General features: G+C 43.5%; 1 protein-coding gene across 19 annotated transcripts in view; it reads right to left on the reverse strand.

The window, feature by feature from the left end:
• The window catches only part of CACNA1C (calcium voltage-gated channel subunit alpha1 C), a 450,530-nt gene that overhangs the window by 49,075 nt on the left and 383,000 nt on the right, over positions 1-18,455 (reverse strand). For 9 of the 19 annotated variants that reach the window (XM_063153852.1, XM_063153846.1, XM_063153849.1 and 6 more), the window contains exon 30: positions 4,148-4,231. In XM_063153852.1, coding sequence (XP_063009922.1) covers positions 4,148-4,231 — 84 coding nt within the window. Of the gene's footprint in view, positions 1-4,147; positions 4,232-4,900; positions 4,985-18,455 lie in introns of all 19 variants that reach the window. The other 10 variants (XM_063153843.1, XM_063153842.1, XM_063153845.1 and 7 more) reach the window with 2 other exon arrangements.

The following is an 18,455-nucleotide window of genomic DNA, read 5'->3' on the forward strand; positions in this document are numbered from 1 at the left end:
GTCACAAAGAGGAAAGCTCTGAAAATGCAGCTTCAGAGTGATGCAATTTAAAGGTGAATGTGGGAGAAACTGTGCCACCCTGAAGTTTTTAAACCCACCGGATTTTGACCTTCTCTGTGTCCTTTGCACTTCCTCAGCTGTGTCTGTGGAGCTCCTTGGGGGGGCTTGGGAGATGTTCCCAGGATGCAGGAAGCAAGATGGACTTATTGCTTGACATGATTGGGCTTTTTGCTTGACATAATCCCCACCATGGAGGTGTTTTATGTGAAGGCTTCCTGAAGGACTCCGAAATGCTCAGGGTGGGGCCTACCCTGCAACCCCATGGCTTTCCACTCTTTTGGAATGCACAGCCATGCTAATGAAGTGCTGAGATGGGCATGCAGGTGCACACTCTCCCATGGGCATGCAGGGGAGCACTCCTGCATTCAGGGAACTCCCAGGCACACTCATCCATTACCAACTCTCACAGTGAGACAGTCACACGGGCTCAGTTACACACACAGCAACCCCCGAATCCACCAACACCAAATACATGTGAAATTCTTGTGCTTGCATTCACATTCCTTTTCCCCCCACACATGGATTTATGTCTGGACATTCTCCTGTGGGGATTTGTAGCCCATACAGGCATCCAAACACACTTAGGGATATGGAGCATCAGTAATGGAGTGCACACACAAACACCCACCCATGCACACTCACATATATCTTAAGGAAGGTTTTGGTCTGGGAAATTCCTTTTCCAAGAAACAAAAACATACGTCAAAATAAAAAATGAAAGACAAACCAGAACATGGGGAACTGCACAAACAAGAGCAAGCACATAACTACACACACACTGTGGAGGCTGTCAGTCAGTCAGTGCTCTCCTCACAACTACAGCTCTGTGCCTGCTGGGTTTGCTTCCCATGAGTGCAAACATGTGCTGAACCTCACACATTTCAGGCTTATGCCAAAGGCTGCAGGTCAAACTGACCTGTGCCAGGAGTGTCCATCTTCCCTTCTGACTGACCACAATGAGAACTGACCCTTCATTCCAAGAGCAGCACCTTCCAACATCCACAAGCACTTTTCATCTTCTAAGGAGTTCAGCAGAAATATTTTACCTGCACCTGACCAATCTAAACATCTCCTATCAGTGGAGCTGGTTGGCCTTTTAGGGTTTATGGTTTCTGTCCTTTTCAGACCCCAGGTCTCTCGGAACAAGACAAGACAGTGTACAGAAACACAGGGCAGGGCTTGCTCAAGCCCATAGACAGCAAGGAAGCAACGAGCCCCCGAGGAGAGGGGAGAAGTGTGTCTGATAAACTGCCTCACACTGCTTGGCAAGATGACAACCAGCCGTCCAAGATGGGCTGCTACTTCCAAAGCCCATTTTCTACAGCTGTAACATATCAAGTGCTGCTAGCAGGGAGGGAATCTGACAGGACAAACCAACATACAAAACATTCTCTTATTCAATAAGGGTTATAAAGTGCAAAGGGATTTCAGAACATTTCAGAACAAACTCAATCCACAGCTGCCGCTTATTTATCAGTGCATCAAAAGGTTGTGCAAGTTTTTAGTAACAAACATTAGAAACTAGTAGCAAAGGAGTTGCCTAGATAAAAAAGAGAAGATTTAAACATGCCAGGTAACAAAAAGATGTGTGCAGAGATCTGTAAAACTGTATAGAAGGAAAGGATTCTTTAGAGGAAACAGAGGGACCATCACACAATGCTCTTCACAGCCCTTACTAAAAGAGTCAGGGCCAACCCTGCTGCCTCCTCACCTGAGACAGCTGCAGGTTGTTTGGACAGAGGCATGCCCTCATTTTTTGTAGGCTTCTGTAACTGAAAACTGGATTCTGGGCCTTGCCCGACACGAACTTGAATTGAGACAGAGCCTTGTGGCTGGCAATTAAGCACAGCAGCACGGACAGCCCTGGAGACTGAAGATCACAACAAGCATCAGCAGCATGTCTGTCTCAGCAAGATGCTGAGGATGAATGTGATTTATACTGCTTAAATTTGATGTCTGGAAGCCAGGTGTCTAGACAAACCTAACAAAGCTAGACACTCACCAATCACCAATGGGCACCTCCAAATAGCAATTTATTTCCCTGTCACAGATGTGTCCAGGCTGCCTGGGAGGGGAGCATCCCTCGCCACTAACAGCAAGAGGTCACCTGGCTGTGACTCTCTTCCTCTCAGACAATGGCAGCTAATGAGGAGATGAATCTGAATTTCTTCAAAAGGACCCGTTGGATTTTCCTGCAGTCTAGGATTTCTGACTATTTATGTACCAAAACAAAAGGATTTCCTTCCTTTCTGCTTAGAAGATTTTTGTATGGATTGAAATACATCAGTCAGGGAAGTCTTATTGATGTTTAATATGATTAATTTCCAGTTAACTGTGCTTATTCCCTACAGTGCCATATACAGTTCTCCCTCTAAGGATGAGAATTGAACTTTTCCACAATCTGAAGGCTATTGCCAGGTTCCCTACTTAGTTTGCTTGTGACAAGTATGGCAGAGAAAAGGTTTTAATCTCACTTTTAAAAATCAACAACTTCAGCCTCATTGTAACATCCCTCTACAAAATCAGACTAATACTGATATCTACCTAGTAAAAGGGTAACCAAAATTGTTTACAACATTCTGTGGGAAATGTTGTAAGCAACTTTTTGTGTCCAGAAATCAGGACATTTAAGAGATGCAGAATAAAATTTCCTTTCTAGTTAAAAACTATTTTCCATTCTTTCAAAAGACAAGGAAAATAAACTAGTTAAAAAAATTATTCATTCAAAATCAAAATGTTACAGCTTGAATAAATATTCTTGTTTTGGAATTATAGAATAAAAGGAAAAAAAGAAAAAAGTTGAAAAGAAATTAAGCTAGAACTAAGATATGAAAATATTTTGTTTGGAAAGTTCCAAGTGAGGCACTTTTATTTTTCAAAATGCTGCCTGATTATTTTTCTCTAAACACAGCAATGAGTGAAAACTATGCTGTCACTTCTCTGCTTGCAATTGGTTGCCTTTACAGTACACAATGCCAAGATGGAATGTTTATTCAAGAGCCACATAATTTTGAAAATTCACGAGTGATTTGCTGTTCTTTAAGATATTTACAGCAATTTTCTTTCAATTTTTCTATTTTCCTGGCCTTTATAAGATGCATTTTTCAGTGTAATTTTGTCCATGCCTCCATCAATTTTTGTCCATAACTCCATCACAGCCTCTCTTTTGGAAATCTGTGTGTTTCCTGCCTGTCCTTTGTCTATTTATCCTATAATTCTATATCCATCTACCTCCAAAAAAGAGACATAGGAAAAGGATTGCCTGGTGTGATTTATTTCCTGCACACCAGATGCTCATTTCAGTCTCCGTGGCTCACTCAGTCCTTCACCTGTCTGCTGAGATGGGCATGAGTGGGGCCAATCAGTGCCAATTGGACTGGTGCAATTTGAGAGATGGAGCAAATCAGGTTGCAAACAAAAAAAAAAAGGGTTTGAACTCTGGTGCTTTGTTTTCCTTTGGGATTTCTGCTTTATTTTTTTATGTCATCTACCTTTGTTTTTTATTATATTCACATTTGAAACAGAACATTTGGAGCAGATTCCTCTAAACAGAGACAATTTGGTCTTTATTTCTTTTGGAGGAAGCCTGAGTGGGGAGGCACAGGGAGGATTCCTGTTTTGGTTCCCTCAGTTCCACCTCGAAAGAACTGACCTTTATCTCTCTGTGGGGTGGAGAGTACTGAGCTGCCATGGGAAGCACAGCATAACACTGGGCAGACCAAAGTCCTGTTCGAGCAGCTTCTCATGGCACAAAGAGCTTTTCCACTTACACTCCACGTTTCCCATCACTTTTCCTGCTATACAGTTTAATTCATGCCAGGCGGATTATGGAGGGAAGAAAATGATGCAACAGTCAAAAAGTCCTTTAAGTCGTTCCAAAAAAAAAAAATTTAAAACAAAAGAAAACCAAACCAAATAAAATGCAAAAAAAAAAAAAAAAAAAAAAGAAAATGAAAGAAAAAAGAGCTTTGAAACTAAACAAAAAAATTCTGAAAAAAAGAAAGGAGGAAGAGGGAAAAAAATAAAAGAACCCGGGAAAGACGAATGTTAGAGCAGGCACGATCATGGACAGACGCCAGCTACTTACGTTCACCTCGGTGATTGCTATATCAACAATGCTACCCACAACAATCAAGGCGTCAAATGTATTCCATGCATCACAGAAATAGTGCTGCATGTGGCAGAGAAGCCAAGGAGAGAGAGAGAGAGAAAGAGGAAAGAAGGAGAGGAAGAAAGAATGAGAGAGAAAGAGAGAGGAAAGAAGGAGGAGGAAGAAAGAATGAGAGAGAGAGAGGAGGGAGAGAAAGAGGGAAAGGGAGAAAAGAGGGGAAAAAAAGTAAAAAAGTAAAATAAAATAAAATGAAAATAAAAACGAAACAAAAGCATGAAAGAGGGAGAGAAGAGGAAAAAAATAAGAAAAGAAAGAGGTTATGTGGGCATATTAAATAGTCTCTTACCACTCTACAGTATTGGTTGCTCAAACCTCTGTAACGTTTCACATGATGGAGGGTATCAACAAAAGCCTGGTTAGTCAGAAAGTTACACTCAAGCATGTCTACCTTTTGGAGGGAAAAAAAGCACACACACCCCAAACTCTGTGCGCTTTCACCAGTCACAGCCTTGGGGCCAGCTATGACAAGTGAAAAAGAAGGAGGCATTTCCCCCCCTCCTTTTTTTTTCCCTGGGAGAAGGAGAAGGACGACGGCAAGTTCAATAAAAGCATGACTAGAGGGAAAAAAACCAGAAAACAAAAAGAGAGAGAAAAAAAGAGAGAAAGAGAGAAGGAACAGCAGAGGAGGAGGAGGTGGTGGTATCCTGGGGAGGGTAGAGTAATACTCACATTAGTTTCACTGAGAATGACGTCTATAATGCTGCCAATTACGATGAGGAAGTCAAAAACATTCCAAGGATCACTAAAGTAACCCTACATAAGGAAGGGGCAGGCAGGATGGGGATTAAAAAGGAATGTTAGACAGACAAAAACAGTTCAAAATTACCATTAGAATTTCTGCCCTGACACCTCAAGGGGTTTTCCTCTTAAGTCTACTTGTTGTGTCTCAAGCTGTAGCCTAGGCCTGGGTTCCCTGCCTCGTGTGAGCAGCCCCTCTCCAGCTCATGGAATTCCAGAGAAGCCACCCCTCCCCTCCAGCTCTGAGACAGGGGATGAAGGGAAGTCACACAGATCATTTTGAGCATGGCTGCTGGCAGGAATGGGGCTTGCAGGACCAGTTCCTCCATTCCTGGCAATGCAGCACCATTCCCATTTGACTTAGTGGGGAGAGTACAGGAATAGTGTAACGTGGTTTCTTCAAAAAATGGCTCCCCACTATTGATTGTCACTATCAATCCCCCAGTCCATGTTCCAGCTCTGTGCTCTGTGCTGGCACAGGGAATAGCTGGCTGCTGTGCCATGGAGGAGAGGACACAGTCAAGCTGGGGCTGTGCTATCTAAACCTCACCTCTCTCTATACCCAGCCCCAGTCAGTATTATTTCAGTCATTACAGTTTCTTTCAGTAATGCTCTAGGTCCTGTCTCAATGATACAGAGCAGGACTGGTATCTCTGTCACTCTGTAAGCACACCTGCACCACAAAACGGAGCTGTGAATGTAGCCTGGCTTGTCCCAGCAGGAAGGGGAAGAACAGGAGCAAAGTTGTCTTTAGCATTGCTCAGAGTCAGACCTGCTGCTCACTCCTGCTAAGGACAGTGCCACAGCAGCACTGTCACCTTGGCTGTCCAGGACAAACGATGGCTGGTCACTTCAGGGGCTGCCCCAAACATCTCACTGTCCTAAGCAGAGCTCAGGAAATGCTAATCAGCACTGCTTACTGCCTTATCCTGAATAATTTTTTGATGGATAGGCTGCAAGGACACAGTACCCTTTTGGAGAAGGTTCTCTTCAGCCTAGGAGATGAACCTCTACGTAAACTTCCTCTACAAGTCAATGTCACAAGCAAAGAAAATTCATCCTGGCTCACTGAGCACCTGTGCCAATCTCCTGCCCTTGTTCTGCAGCCTTCAAAGGGGCAAACATTCAAAATCCTCCATGCTCCTTTCATGTGTTTGGTTCAGTGAGCATGGGCTAACCTGACCTCCCTGGTTCCCAGCTGCAGCTTGTCTCCTGTGAGACTGAACCCGAGCTGCACTGTGACTGCTATTCTTAGTCCAAGAGTCAGGTCATGGGTAAAGTGTGAGCCTGTGTTCCCAGGCAGCGTTGCAGAAAGCAAAAAGGAGAAAAGAAAAAAAATAATTAAAGACAAGAAAGAAAAAAAAATATATATCCCAGTACTGGCACTGTACAAAGTCAGGCTTGGGAACCTCAGATTACTGTGGGTTCAACCATCACGAGGAGCAGGCACTGGCAAAAAGTGTCTTTCTATCTGCTGAAACACTGCCTCCATGAGACTTTGACACTCACATTTATGAACAACATTACTCTTTGGGCAGGAAAATAAAAAGAAAATACGAAGCAGAAAAAGCCACTGCCCAGCTGGTTCCACGCCAGAGCCAGTGAAGGGAGCTGGTACAGTGACTTTAAAATCTTCTCCTCAAAACCAGAATAAAACACCTTCATTCTGCAGCCTGAAATAGGCAACTCTCTTAGCAGATCTACACTGGAAGGAGCAACCATCCCATGGCTACACATTACTACACAATTAGCTACAACAGGGAGGAAGCAAACAGGAGCAAAAGCAAATTCAGAGAATATTATTATTCAGCGTCCAGCCTAGAAATACACAACAAATATTAGAATGGATTCAGCGGTGATGTCCAGCATCATTAACAACCAGATGGACCTGGAATAAAACTGTAATTAGACTTCACCAAGAGGAAGGGGAGGGAGAGAACAGCAGATTAAATTGTAGAGGCAAATGCATTTTGAATAAATAAAGGGTAGACACAGCTCATACAGAGTTACACAAAGTGCCTTTGCAGCCTGATGCGACCTTGGCAGACAGTGCACTTGCAGGATCAAAGCAGAGTAGAAGACAACAGACCCAATCCTCCTGCCCCTGTCCATGGGCATAGTCCTGCAGAAGGCAATGGCACTGCCCACATGCCAAATGAATACGAGTTTTCAACAGCATGGTTCTCTTCTATTTCCTCTCAAATCGCACAGTTTAGGAATTAGTAAGGATTTCAGCAGGAATCAAAACTACTTCCAAAAAACTCAAGAGTTTGATTTTGGGCAGCTGCAAGGGTAAAGATCCAAAACGTGTTGTTTAGATGATGACTTTTAATAATTTTCAAATCTCTAGTGACAGACATTTGGTATTTTTACTATGATTGGCATCATACTGCAAAGAATGTTTTTGGTGTAAACAAATTTACAATTTCTTTTTTCTGAGCAGCTTCTTACATAGAGCCCAATAATCATTGCTCTGGTAAAACAGCATTTGCTGTTGATATGTAACCCAGGTGACAAAGCAGCATCAAACCCTGTCCTCAGATGACCACCAAAGCCACTCAGTGATTTATTGCTCCCAGTAGGAGTAATACAACCTCACTGGAAGCAATGACACTGCACTGACAGAGCTGGCACATCTCAGGAGGGATTGAGGCCTGGAAAGGAAAGGTCCCTTTTTCATTGCCATCAAAAATAGCAGCTTTGGACCTCTGAGACACCACAGTGTATCTGAAGCCGCTCTGCTGACTTCAACAGTGTTGCTCCAAATTTACACTGCAAGTTCTTTCTCCTGGGATGCTCTACTGAGTCTCAGCAGCAAGATCCTTGCTTGAAAGTCATGGCTGGTCTGCTCTGGGATCCCAGGAAGAGCATTATCCCAGTCTGTTATTGTGTGGCTGTAAGGTGACCACAGAGAGCTCTTCTCTTCCTCCTGTGTCTCTCAGATGAGTGATAGAGAGGAACCATGGGTATGAATGAAGTTTTACTCAACCCCACATCCAAAATGCCAGTGTTGGATTAATGAAACACATGGGTTTTAAAACCTTCCTTTCCTCCTCACCTGCTCCCTCTGTGTTTCAAACAGAAGGGTGAAAAACAGGAAGATATTCACAGGAAGAGAGCTCAAGGAAACAGAGAGCACAGATGCTTCATTGGGGTGCAAGGTGATGGAATCCTCCCTTGAAAAGCCACCCACCCTCCTTGGAGACATTTACCTACAAATGGACCCTGGGACTTTGCTTTGGATCAGACCTCATAACCTGGTCACCAGTTATGAGTGTGCAATGAGAGTGAGCTACACCCCTCCAGGACTTGCCTCTTGTGACCTCAAAGCACCTCTTCAAGCCACATTCCCCACTGGAGTGTACCAGGGTGGCTCATGAAAGATGAACTGAATGAGGGAGGAGCTTTCACTCTAATAAAGAGGTTGTATTTCCAAAATATTTTTTCCCACCAGAAAGTTCTGCATACTTTTCCCAAGAGGGTGGAGGTCTGACTGGAAATGAATTGATGGCACTGTTTGTTTTTGCAGTACAGGAATTTAGAGTGTAATACCATATTTTACCCATAAAGGGAGAGGCTTGACCCTGATTTAGCTATTATTGCATGCCACATAATGGCATCCTCAGGGGTTTACTGGGGAATGGCAGTCACCCTCTCTTGTGGGATGACTTTGGAGATCCGTCCAAGCTTTTGGGGAGAAAAGAGGACAGAGAGAGACCAGGAGGATTGGATTGAGTATTCAGGAAGCATGAAATAGCCCCACCAGTAGAGCACATTTTTTTCCCCATTTTTTCCCCCCCCAAAGGTAGCAAATGATAGTGTATCACCACATGAACAATAAATTCATGAAAGGCTGAGCATAAATATGCAGTAGCTGACTGGAATGGAATCTCATTTGTGTGAGAGGAGCAGACATTTCAAAATGAGCATGCCAATCATTTTTAGGTTTCCTAGTTGCTGAGATTAGCTGTTAAAGAAACTAGGTTTTATTTAGGTCCTAATGGAGGCATTGACATCTCTGGACACCATTTCTTCTATTTTTTCTGAATAAGAGATCCTAAATAGGACATCTAAGAAGCCTCAATAACAACAGGAGGGAAAATTGCCCAAGGGGGTCTATCTGAAGCTCAGAGTCACCTGGAGACCATAACAAGAATAGGTGACAGCTGGAGTGCTGTGCACCCCCAGTGAAGCATAGAAGTCCTCAGGGGAAGGGTGCTGAGTTGGGGTACTGGCTGGGTTTTGAGCATTGAGCCCTGTGGGACCTGCAGGGTCACTTTGTGTTAGTTTACGTGCAGTTTTTATCTGCTTAGTCACAGGTTTTCATTTCTGCCTCTTCTGAGGTGGCTGGCAAAATTTAACAAACCTTTCTGAGAAAAAAGTCTCTAAAGATGAAGAGCACAGCAATGTCAAGGCTGTTCACTGGGTGGGATCTGAGTGTAGGTGGGATGGTCCCCAGTGGAAGGTGATGCTACAGAAGGAAAAAAGGGAAGGACATGCATGCAGGTTTGTATTTATGAATACAGGAATGAAGCATCAAGGAGGAGAAAGTGAGACACAGAGATTACTGCACAGCTTAAAAAGAGGGCAAACTGCAGGATGACCTTGCTACTACTTCTCTGAAATAATCCTGCATGCTAAAACAACAAAAGGAAGCATCAAGTCTAAATCAGCTGAAGAGAGTACATAGGAAGGAGAGAAAGGGGCTGATACCCTGATACTCAGTGGGATATCTTAGTGAAAATTTCCTTCTGATTGTAAAGGGCAAAGCAGACTTTGCTGGGGATTTGTAAAATGAGATGAACTGCTAGTCTGGCTGATATTTAGTTAATACAAGGACTCGTTTTTGAAAATGCTGCAGGCTTTTTAGAGCTGTGAGAGTCAGTTCTTAGACTTCATTAAAAGAGGCTTTCCCTGAAAGTACTTTTGCAAAAGGGACAGGATTGAGTCAAAGGACATTTACACAGTTCCACAGCTCTTGGCACATGCTCTCACAGCGGATTTGGGGGATTCATGTGTGTCCTGGACAATCTTACAAAGCTACAATAGCTCCTGACACGGACCAGAGATGTGTGTCAGATGCAAATTCTGTTGTGCTGAGATACCATTTAGCCATAACAGCAATCAGGGAAATTAGCAGAATGTTAATAGAGAAGGAATCAAGTGGAGGATGCAGCTGCTTGGAGTTCCTGACAGGCTGCAGGAAAACAGCATCTATTTGCATACTATCTATCAACTCTCATCCACTGATGGATTAATTCTGAGACAGAGTCCCTGCAGTTCACCTACCAGTCACTGTAATGAGTCACTGCTGCAGGGAATTAAACAAGGCTCCCTTCTACTCCCTCAAATCTTTCCTAAGACAGGCAAAGAAAAGAGGAGCATTTCATCCCTCCAGACTGTTCTGGTGGGTTCTGAAGGAGCCTCATGACTCTTTGCTTATTCCATAAGAAAACAAGACCAACTTATAGCCCAAGATGGACACTCAAAAATGTTGATGTTTCCCTTTATCCTCCCTACTTGTTTCATGCTCTCTCCCACAATGAGGGCACCTGTGAAAGCAGACAGGTGTCCCTTGAGGTCTGAGGGCCTGCTTGGCCATCCTGAACACTCTCCTTGACAGAAACAAAAGAGCTGGAGGATGTGAATGGCTCTGTGATCTGGAAAAAGACCTCAGATGTTTATTTCTATGTTGCTGGAAGAAAACTGAGGTACCTCATTACTGACCACTTTGAAGTGGACACTTTCTGATTATGGTTTGAGATCCTGTAGATCCTAAAGCAAATTACAGGTCTCACCTGTCCTTCTGGGGAACAAATACCTTCATCAGAGGAAAAAACCCCCAAAAGCCCCACTGCCTGAACCAAAGTCCCCAGGCCACTATTTGACAAATCTATTAACATTTATGGAGGCTGGAAATACAGAATCTCTTTTTCATGCTCTACACACCTAATGATAATTGATAATGTCTGGAAGATATGATTAGAAAAGACTGTATCATATCTGTGACTGGAGAATTTCCATTTCCAGATTTTGCAATCCAGTTCATTTTACCAGAATTGTATTTTCCAAAGAGCCCTGCGAGTGCCTCCATGCCCATCTACATGGACTCATGGGATGGTTTGGGCTGGAAGGGACCTTAAAGATCCTTAAAGATCCATCCAGCTCCAATCCCTGCCGTGGTCAGGGACACTTTCCACTATCCCAGGTTGCTCAAAGCCCATTCCTGCCTGGCCTTGAGCCCTTCCAGGGATGTGACACCCACAGCTTCTGTGGGCAGCCTGTGCCAGGACCTCACCACTCTCACAGTAAAGAATTATTTTCTAATCTAAACCAGCCCTCTTTCAGTTTGAGGCCATTCCCCTTGTCCTATCACTACATGCCCTTGCAAAAAGACCCTTTCCAGCCTTCCTGCAGACCCCCTTCAGGTGCTGAAGGTGCTGGCACTTGGTGGCACAGTCATCTTACATCTCCCTCTATTTCATTTACTGTAAAGTGATTGAAATACACAGGCTCTCAGCCACAGGGGAGGCTTGAAGTGCAATTTCTGGTCCCAGGTCCTCCAAAGACTGGGAAAGAAGCATGACAAAGGCAAGATGGAAGCATTTAATATGAGAGCATCTCTTAGACATAGCAAAGAGAATATTTCTAGGCAATATGCTGAGAAGGCCTAAGGAAACTATACCAGTAAAGCATGCTGAAACTGGATGATTCAACTAGCTGATCCTGATGTAATTTTTGGCCTGGATTGCTCTTAAGTGCCTTTGAAGGAAGGGTGAGTAATGCCTCTGAACAATAATGACTAAGGCCGCTTGATATAAATGCATGAAAATGGTGGCAGAATAGCTGAAAGCTCTCTTATAAATTTTACTGTCCACCTAGAAAATCAGATAAACATTCCTGACCTTCCCACAGGTATTTTGTGACACAGCAATACCCCATGAGGAGTCAGGCCCTTTTTCTCATGAGCAGTAAGCTCACAGCAGTCAGTTAACAATTACTGCCCTGCAGCCAGAAACCAGACTTGTTCTCAGCAAAGAGAAACAAAATAAGCATAAGTTTTACCAGAAAGACTGAAAAATGAATGTGATGGGTGAACAGATCTTTTATCACAAAGGGCATTCCGTGAGAACTTTGCTGTCAAATTCCATTTGGAAGAAGCTGCAAGTGCTCAAAGACTTTGGAAGGTCTAGAAGCAGCATGTCCTGATGAAGGCCAATAAATAACTCCTGAAGGCAATAAACCAACCCAGCAATATGAAACAGTGCTATGAGAAGAGCTAAAGGATGGGTTTTATTGTTTGAGATAGTCTGTCTCCTAAAGTAGGACTGACATGCCAGCCCAGGCAAGAATGACTCAAAAGAAGGAAAACTCGGGCTACAAGAACGGAAGTGTCGCATCTCTCAGAGTGAAGAGTCACTGCAAGTTGTGGGAAGATGAGACAGGGGCAAGCAGTGGGTGAAGAAGCGTTCTGAATATGGGGCTGGACTTGGAACAGATTCCCTTCTCTGTATGAAGCAGGGGAAGAGGCTGTGGACTGCTCTGATGTGGCTGCTGAGTGGCAGAAAGGCACAATGTTCCAGGAACAGCACAGTAGGTATGAGCTGTAGGTTTTTAGATAGTTTCTTTTAAGTTATTTCATTTTCATAAAAGGCTTAATTTTATATGGATTAGAGTAGGTAGTAAAAGAATACTTATTTTTATGTAATCCATCAATCATAACTTGCCAAAAGAGGATGATTACTCTCATTTGACTCTTGGGGAAGCAGAAACAAAGAAAACTAAAGTTTCCAAGGTCTCGAAAAGCCAGATGCATGAAAGAAGGGAGATCACCTCTCTTAGATGTCAGCCAGGTTTCCATTTGCCAGAAAGTGAAATATCACTTTCTAACATGACAAATGCTTCTCAACAGGTTCTGTATCACAGCCTGTTATCTGGTACCATTCTTATGTGAAGATTCACATCTCTGAGAGCTTTGGACCTTTTAAAACAACCTCACAGGAAGTGATAGAGGGCTAGGATTTTTTGTCTGTTGCTTTTCCCTGGCACTGTTCCCTTTCCAGCCTCTTGCTGCTGCTGTGAGTGAGGCCCTGGTTCACCATCCCACTGGGCTTTTAACATCATGTGGATTATTTTCTGTATTAAATAATTAAGTGCAATAGCTAATACAGTGCTTCCCACACTGTTGCATTGTGCAGTCATATAATTATTTTTGATCATTTATAACGACATTAAAACCCCCAAGTGCCAGACTGAAAATACATCTGTCATAATGTTGCAGCAATATGCAAATTCTCTGGGTATGTTTGCTGTGAGGGAAAAGGTCCTCTATCACTGCAGCTCTCACACAGCTCCTCTAACAGCCTTTTCTGCCTACTGAATTCTCCACTGATCCTTCAGAAAGCTGGAAGATTGCACAGCTCTGGCTGATCCTTGTTAGAGGTTTCACATGTTCTCTATAGTAATTAGAGGATCTATTTGCAGAAAATTGCTGGCCTTGTCCTCCAGGAAGGAGAACATCCTGCATTTAAACAACAGATCTAACACAGGGAGCAGCAGATCAAACAGCCTTTTTGTCCCTCACCAACTGTTTCCACCACAATATGAAAGGACAAGCTCTTTTCCTGAAGAGGGAAGTTTGTTCTGGATACTATTTTGTTGTTGGCCTCTTTCTTAGGGGCAGCAACAAAGAAACCAAATAAGGTGCACTCTGCTCATATCTTTGTAGCAGATATATTTATTTTCTGCAGTAAGATGGGAAAGAGCCACTTTATACAGGATGTCAACCAGTGCTGACAAGGAAGGCTTTGATGCTGCCTGACCCAGATTCAAGCAGAGTTGTGAGCTAGGATTTAGGGTGAAAGTTTCATTTCTCATCATCCATCTCTTTTCTTCTGTTACATTCACCTACCAAGTGTTTTTCACACTGCATGACTTGTTTGGGCTCAGTCACGCCTATGCCATCTCAGAATATAAGCATATGCACAATAGAACAACTTTAGTCTGGCACTACTTTCTTCTCCTTTAAAGTGTTTGGAAGGGCCAGATTTCCTCTCCCACACACACTCAGGAACTGGTGAGGAGCTCAGTGAAATCTAGAAGCCACCAAAGAGGATTCCCTGTGCTTTCACATGATAGAGAAGGCAGCTATCTGCTAGCTAACTCCTCATTTGTAGAAACTGCAGCTAAATCAACCTCATCCCTGAGCATTCTGTAGCAAATTTCCTTTCTCTGTATTAACTGGAAGATTTATTCAAGGCCCTACTTGATGGGCCAGCAGTCTAAAGCACTAGGAGTAGTGCTCCTGTAATTCCTTTTTTCAAATTTCACTGCCTTGTAACATGTTGGCTGCACTCTCTCCTGAGTAGTTTCAATTAAATACCTGAAATAACAAATCCAGGCTTTGGCTCTTGGCTAGAGGGGTCTTCCATGGTCTGTGAGAAAGCCCCAGCAGTGCTGAACTGCTGGGAGAATGCTGTGGCACAGACTGGGCTGCAAGAGGCTCACTTTCTTCCTTAGCCTCTCTTTTCCTGGACATATGGGCAGATAGAAATTCTGTCCAGCAAGCAGCTCCCAGGAGCAAGTCTATCAGCTGACTGTGCCAACCCACTGATGTGCACAAAGGACTGGGATGACCTGGTCATCCATGTCCAGAATAATTATTCCAAGTATTTCTTCCCACCAAAGTCACCTACACATGCTGCTCTGACACACAGTAATTTTAGCATTTACTTTTTCAGAAAGGCTTAGAAAAGAGGCTCCTTCTTCCTTCCAGACCTATGGACATGACAGACAATATGCTCAAGTCTCTGCATGATGTGTATCCTGTGCAAAATGCATGGGAATCCTGGCAGACAGGTAATCGCAGGAAAGGGAAAGCAGAGGAGTGATTAATGAAGGGAGAAGATTTTTTTTCCCCTTTTTCAGCCTCAAAGCCCTTGAGGCTGATTCAGCAATTCCTTGAGAGTCTCAGGCTGACTTCACATGAGATGCAGTCACTGGTATCTTTATCTGGGCATGACAAATTCAGGGATTTCTGGGTGTATGGCAGCTGCTGGGCTCACTGGAGCAGCTGAGATTAATTCCAGCTGAGCTACTGGTGGTATAGAAAATGCAGAGGAACAGACAAGACAATCAGATTTCACCACAACAAAATTTGAGGTGAAAAGGAAAGACTTTCTGGGGTAACCTGATGATACATTTTGAAACAGGGCTGAGTTTAATCCACAGAAGCAGGGAAACATACTGTACCCAACTTCTACTGCAACTTATTCTGATGAATTCCCTCCACACAGGGAGGCTCTGTGGCTGAGGTTCTAATGTGCTTGAACATGGAGACCTGGGATGCCTGCCAGGGAACTTTAGAAGCACAAAAAGATGCTCATTAGCTTAAAAGGTATGGGTTTTAATTCAGTTTTTAATTTTCTAAAAATACTTTCCCATGTTTACTTTTTCTTTCAGTCCTGTTTGCGTTTTTCTTTTCCTTGCATCCCTTTTTGTCCAATCACATCTTCCTCCATTTTACTAACACTTTACTATTCCAAGGTCCTAAATTTATCTTTTTTTTTTCTACCTTTAAGGATATTTTATCTTTTGCCACTCTTCATTATCTGTATGGCTTTTCTTACTCCACGGACTTGGGTTTTCTCTCTTTTCTTCTCAGACCTGTTGGTTCTTTTTTGTTTTGTTCTTTCCTTTTCTTCAGTTAACAAACTGTCTCACCTGATCATTCCTAGCTCTCTCCATGCTCTCTACTCCTTACCCACCATCAAGCACAGCTCACTCTTCCTTCTTGTTAAATGATGTACATTATTCCCCACCCACAGGTTTTGACACATAACCAGCTTTCTTGAGCTTTCTTTTGCCTTTTAAAGCATTTCTTTCCCCCAAAGCCAGGGTGATGGTTGGAGGCTGACCTTCCTCTTGCAGGGGGTACATGACTCAATCATCAAATACTCCACATGTAGAGGCTGCCCCTCCAAAACAGAAAAGATAATACTGAAGCCAAGGAAACAATTAGGTGTCTACCAAGGTTAAGGACTTGCCAAAACCAGCAAAGGAAGTCTGCAAAGTAAGAAGAGCCACTTGACCACCATCCCATTTGGCCACACAGCTTTGTCCATGCTGTCCATGGAGGAAAGCAGCTGCCTGCACCATGGGCTCACATTTACACAGCCTAAACCCATCCAGAGCATGTGATTTTTAGCTAACTGTGATTCCTGTTGGATAGAGCTGAAGTGTTATTTAGCTCTGGGCAAAAGACCACTGAGTTGTAACCAGTTTTTCTGATGTTTTTATCTATGCAGAAAGTCTTTACTTCCCTTTCTCTGTATAAGCTGGAGAAATAAAACTGTGATGAATGATGCCAGGGCAGCATCCTAAGCTATACAGGTATTTCTACATGTACTAGAATGAAGAAGGACAAAAAGCATTAGATTTCCAAAATAAACCAGCATTGTTTCTATGGATATAAATTTCAGCTGTTTGTGAAAATGCTGAAGCCTCTATCCTGACCAAGGAATAACAGATTATGGTTTTGGTGAGAAAGAAGAATGTGAGTAGTATGAAGCAGCCAGTGTGACTTTAGGAGAGACTGCTCAAAGATCTGTTTATAGGCATAAAAGCATGAGAAATGTACTGGTAAAAAGGGAACAAAAACAGATGAGTCATTTTGCAGGTTTTGGAAGATATATCTGTACATCAAATGCATGATAAACGCTGACTGAGAGGAGCTTAAAGAGGAATAAAGAAGTGCAAATGCAGCAGGGGAGAAAGAAACACCGAGGACACGTAGATCCATCAGTGCATGGAGGCTGAGAAATAACCATGGGTGGCACTTGTGACTTCCACAGCACAGAGGGTCACAGCTCCTCCTGGGATCCCTTGTGTGCCTTGTGCTGAGTGTGAAGCTTGTTTGAAACAGCCCCCTGAAGTCCAAACTGCTGCACAGAAATGACATGTAAGAATGGCAGGAATGCAGAGTAAAGTAGCAGTGATAAATGAGGGGCTGGAGGAACTCTCTGAGGCAGGACAGATGGCGTTTGTTACAGGCTGCTTTACAAGTAACATCCATAAACACCCAGGCAAGAAAGGTGCTGACAGTGTCTGGTAAATGGAATAGACTTGTGATCTGCAGTCTCTCTGATAGTCATAATTCCACAGAGGAAATCTCCAAGATTCCCTTTCCACACTCAGGCACAGATGTGACAAAATATGTGGTCATGTGGCTTTACTTTATGCATAGCAGTAGTTCCATGGATATCTCTTCCCTAGTTTGAGATGACAAGCACAGCAGGAGAAAATTCATAGCTTTTGGATTAGTGGTCCTGCCCTAGCTAATAAGGGGACAGATGAAGTGTTTTCCTGAAAGAAAAAGTAGATGTAGCTCACCAGGAAAACAGCCCATTCCAGGCAGCTGGAAAGATTTGAAATTCCTGGAGGAATATCCATCCTCACATTAGCATGTACATTGACAGATGGTGAGGCTTCATGTGAATAGGAATTTTAAGTCACTGTCTTTAACTTGAAAAGATAAACCCCAGGCAGGTTTTGTAGAGCAGCTGGCCCTTCCTGGACTGGTTCTTGTGGGGATTTCTTCTTTAAGAAGCTTAAGAAGCTGGAACAGTGGTAGCTGTGAGCACCACAGCCCAGCACCTCATTCCCTTCAGAAGTTTTCTCTGGAAAAAGCCTGAAGCAGCAGCAGCAGGTTTCTCCATGCAGGAATTGGAAAATAGCTCAGCAGACTGGCTGGAGAATTTATAAAATTAGAAAAACAAAGCAGCAAAAGGCCTTGGCTCAACAGCATTACTTTTAGACTGTCTGTCTCTTTGAAGTAGCTAGTCTTGAATCAGTTTGTGAGCATCAGCCAAAACAAGCACTGAGGTCCATTTGAGAGCTTTGCTTCAGAGCAGCACATTAATACTCTGTAAGGAGATGCAGGGCAGGCAGTGGATGTTTTCTTTATCAGCAGCCCTAATCACCCCAAATGTCTCGAGCTCGCTGTTAGCACATCCTCCTGACAAAACTGCAGACATGGATGAGCTGTGTCTGACACAGTGCTTAGATTAATCCTGCAAAAAAATGGGGTAAGTGACCTTCTGCACCACAGGAGTGTCACACAAACCCACAGGGTTCTCAGGAGCCTTGTCCCAGCCTGGCATGCCCTGACTGTGCCACAGCAGCAGCTGCTCCAGCTGATGTACCCCTCTCTTTACAGCCTCCAGGAGACCAAGCAGACCAAAACACTGCTCACAGAGGATGGCCAGCAAAAAGGACAACTTTCAAAGCTGACCAGAGCAAGAAATCTCAGGAGTAACAGTATGTTTAGTTAGGAAAGCTCTTGTCTTCCTACTCCTTTCACATATTTTCTGTAAGTGTTAGGAGACAAGCCCTGACTTGGACTTGGCTCCTTATTCCTACAGCTGGCCTTTCAATAAGTAAAGCCTTGCTCCCACCACAAGAAATGGGAGCAGGACTGAGTTATCCA

This window comes from Melospiza melodia, chromosome 4, assembly GCF_035770615.1.
Source record: "Melospiza melodia melodia isolate bMelMel2 chromosome 4, bMelMel2.pri, whole genome shotgun sequence".
Classification (NCBI taxonomy): domain Eukaryota; kingdom Metazoa; phylum Chordata; class Aves; order Passeriformes; family Passerellidae; genus Melospiza; species Melospiza melodia.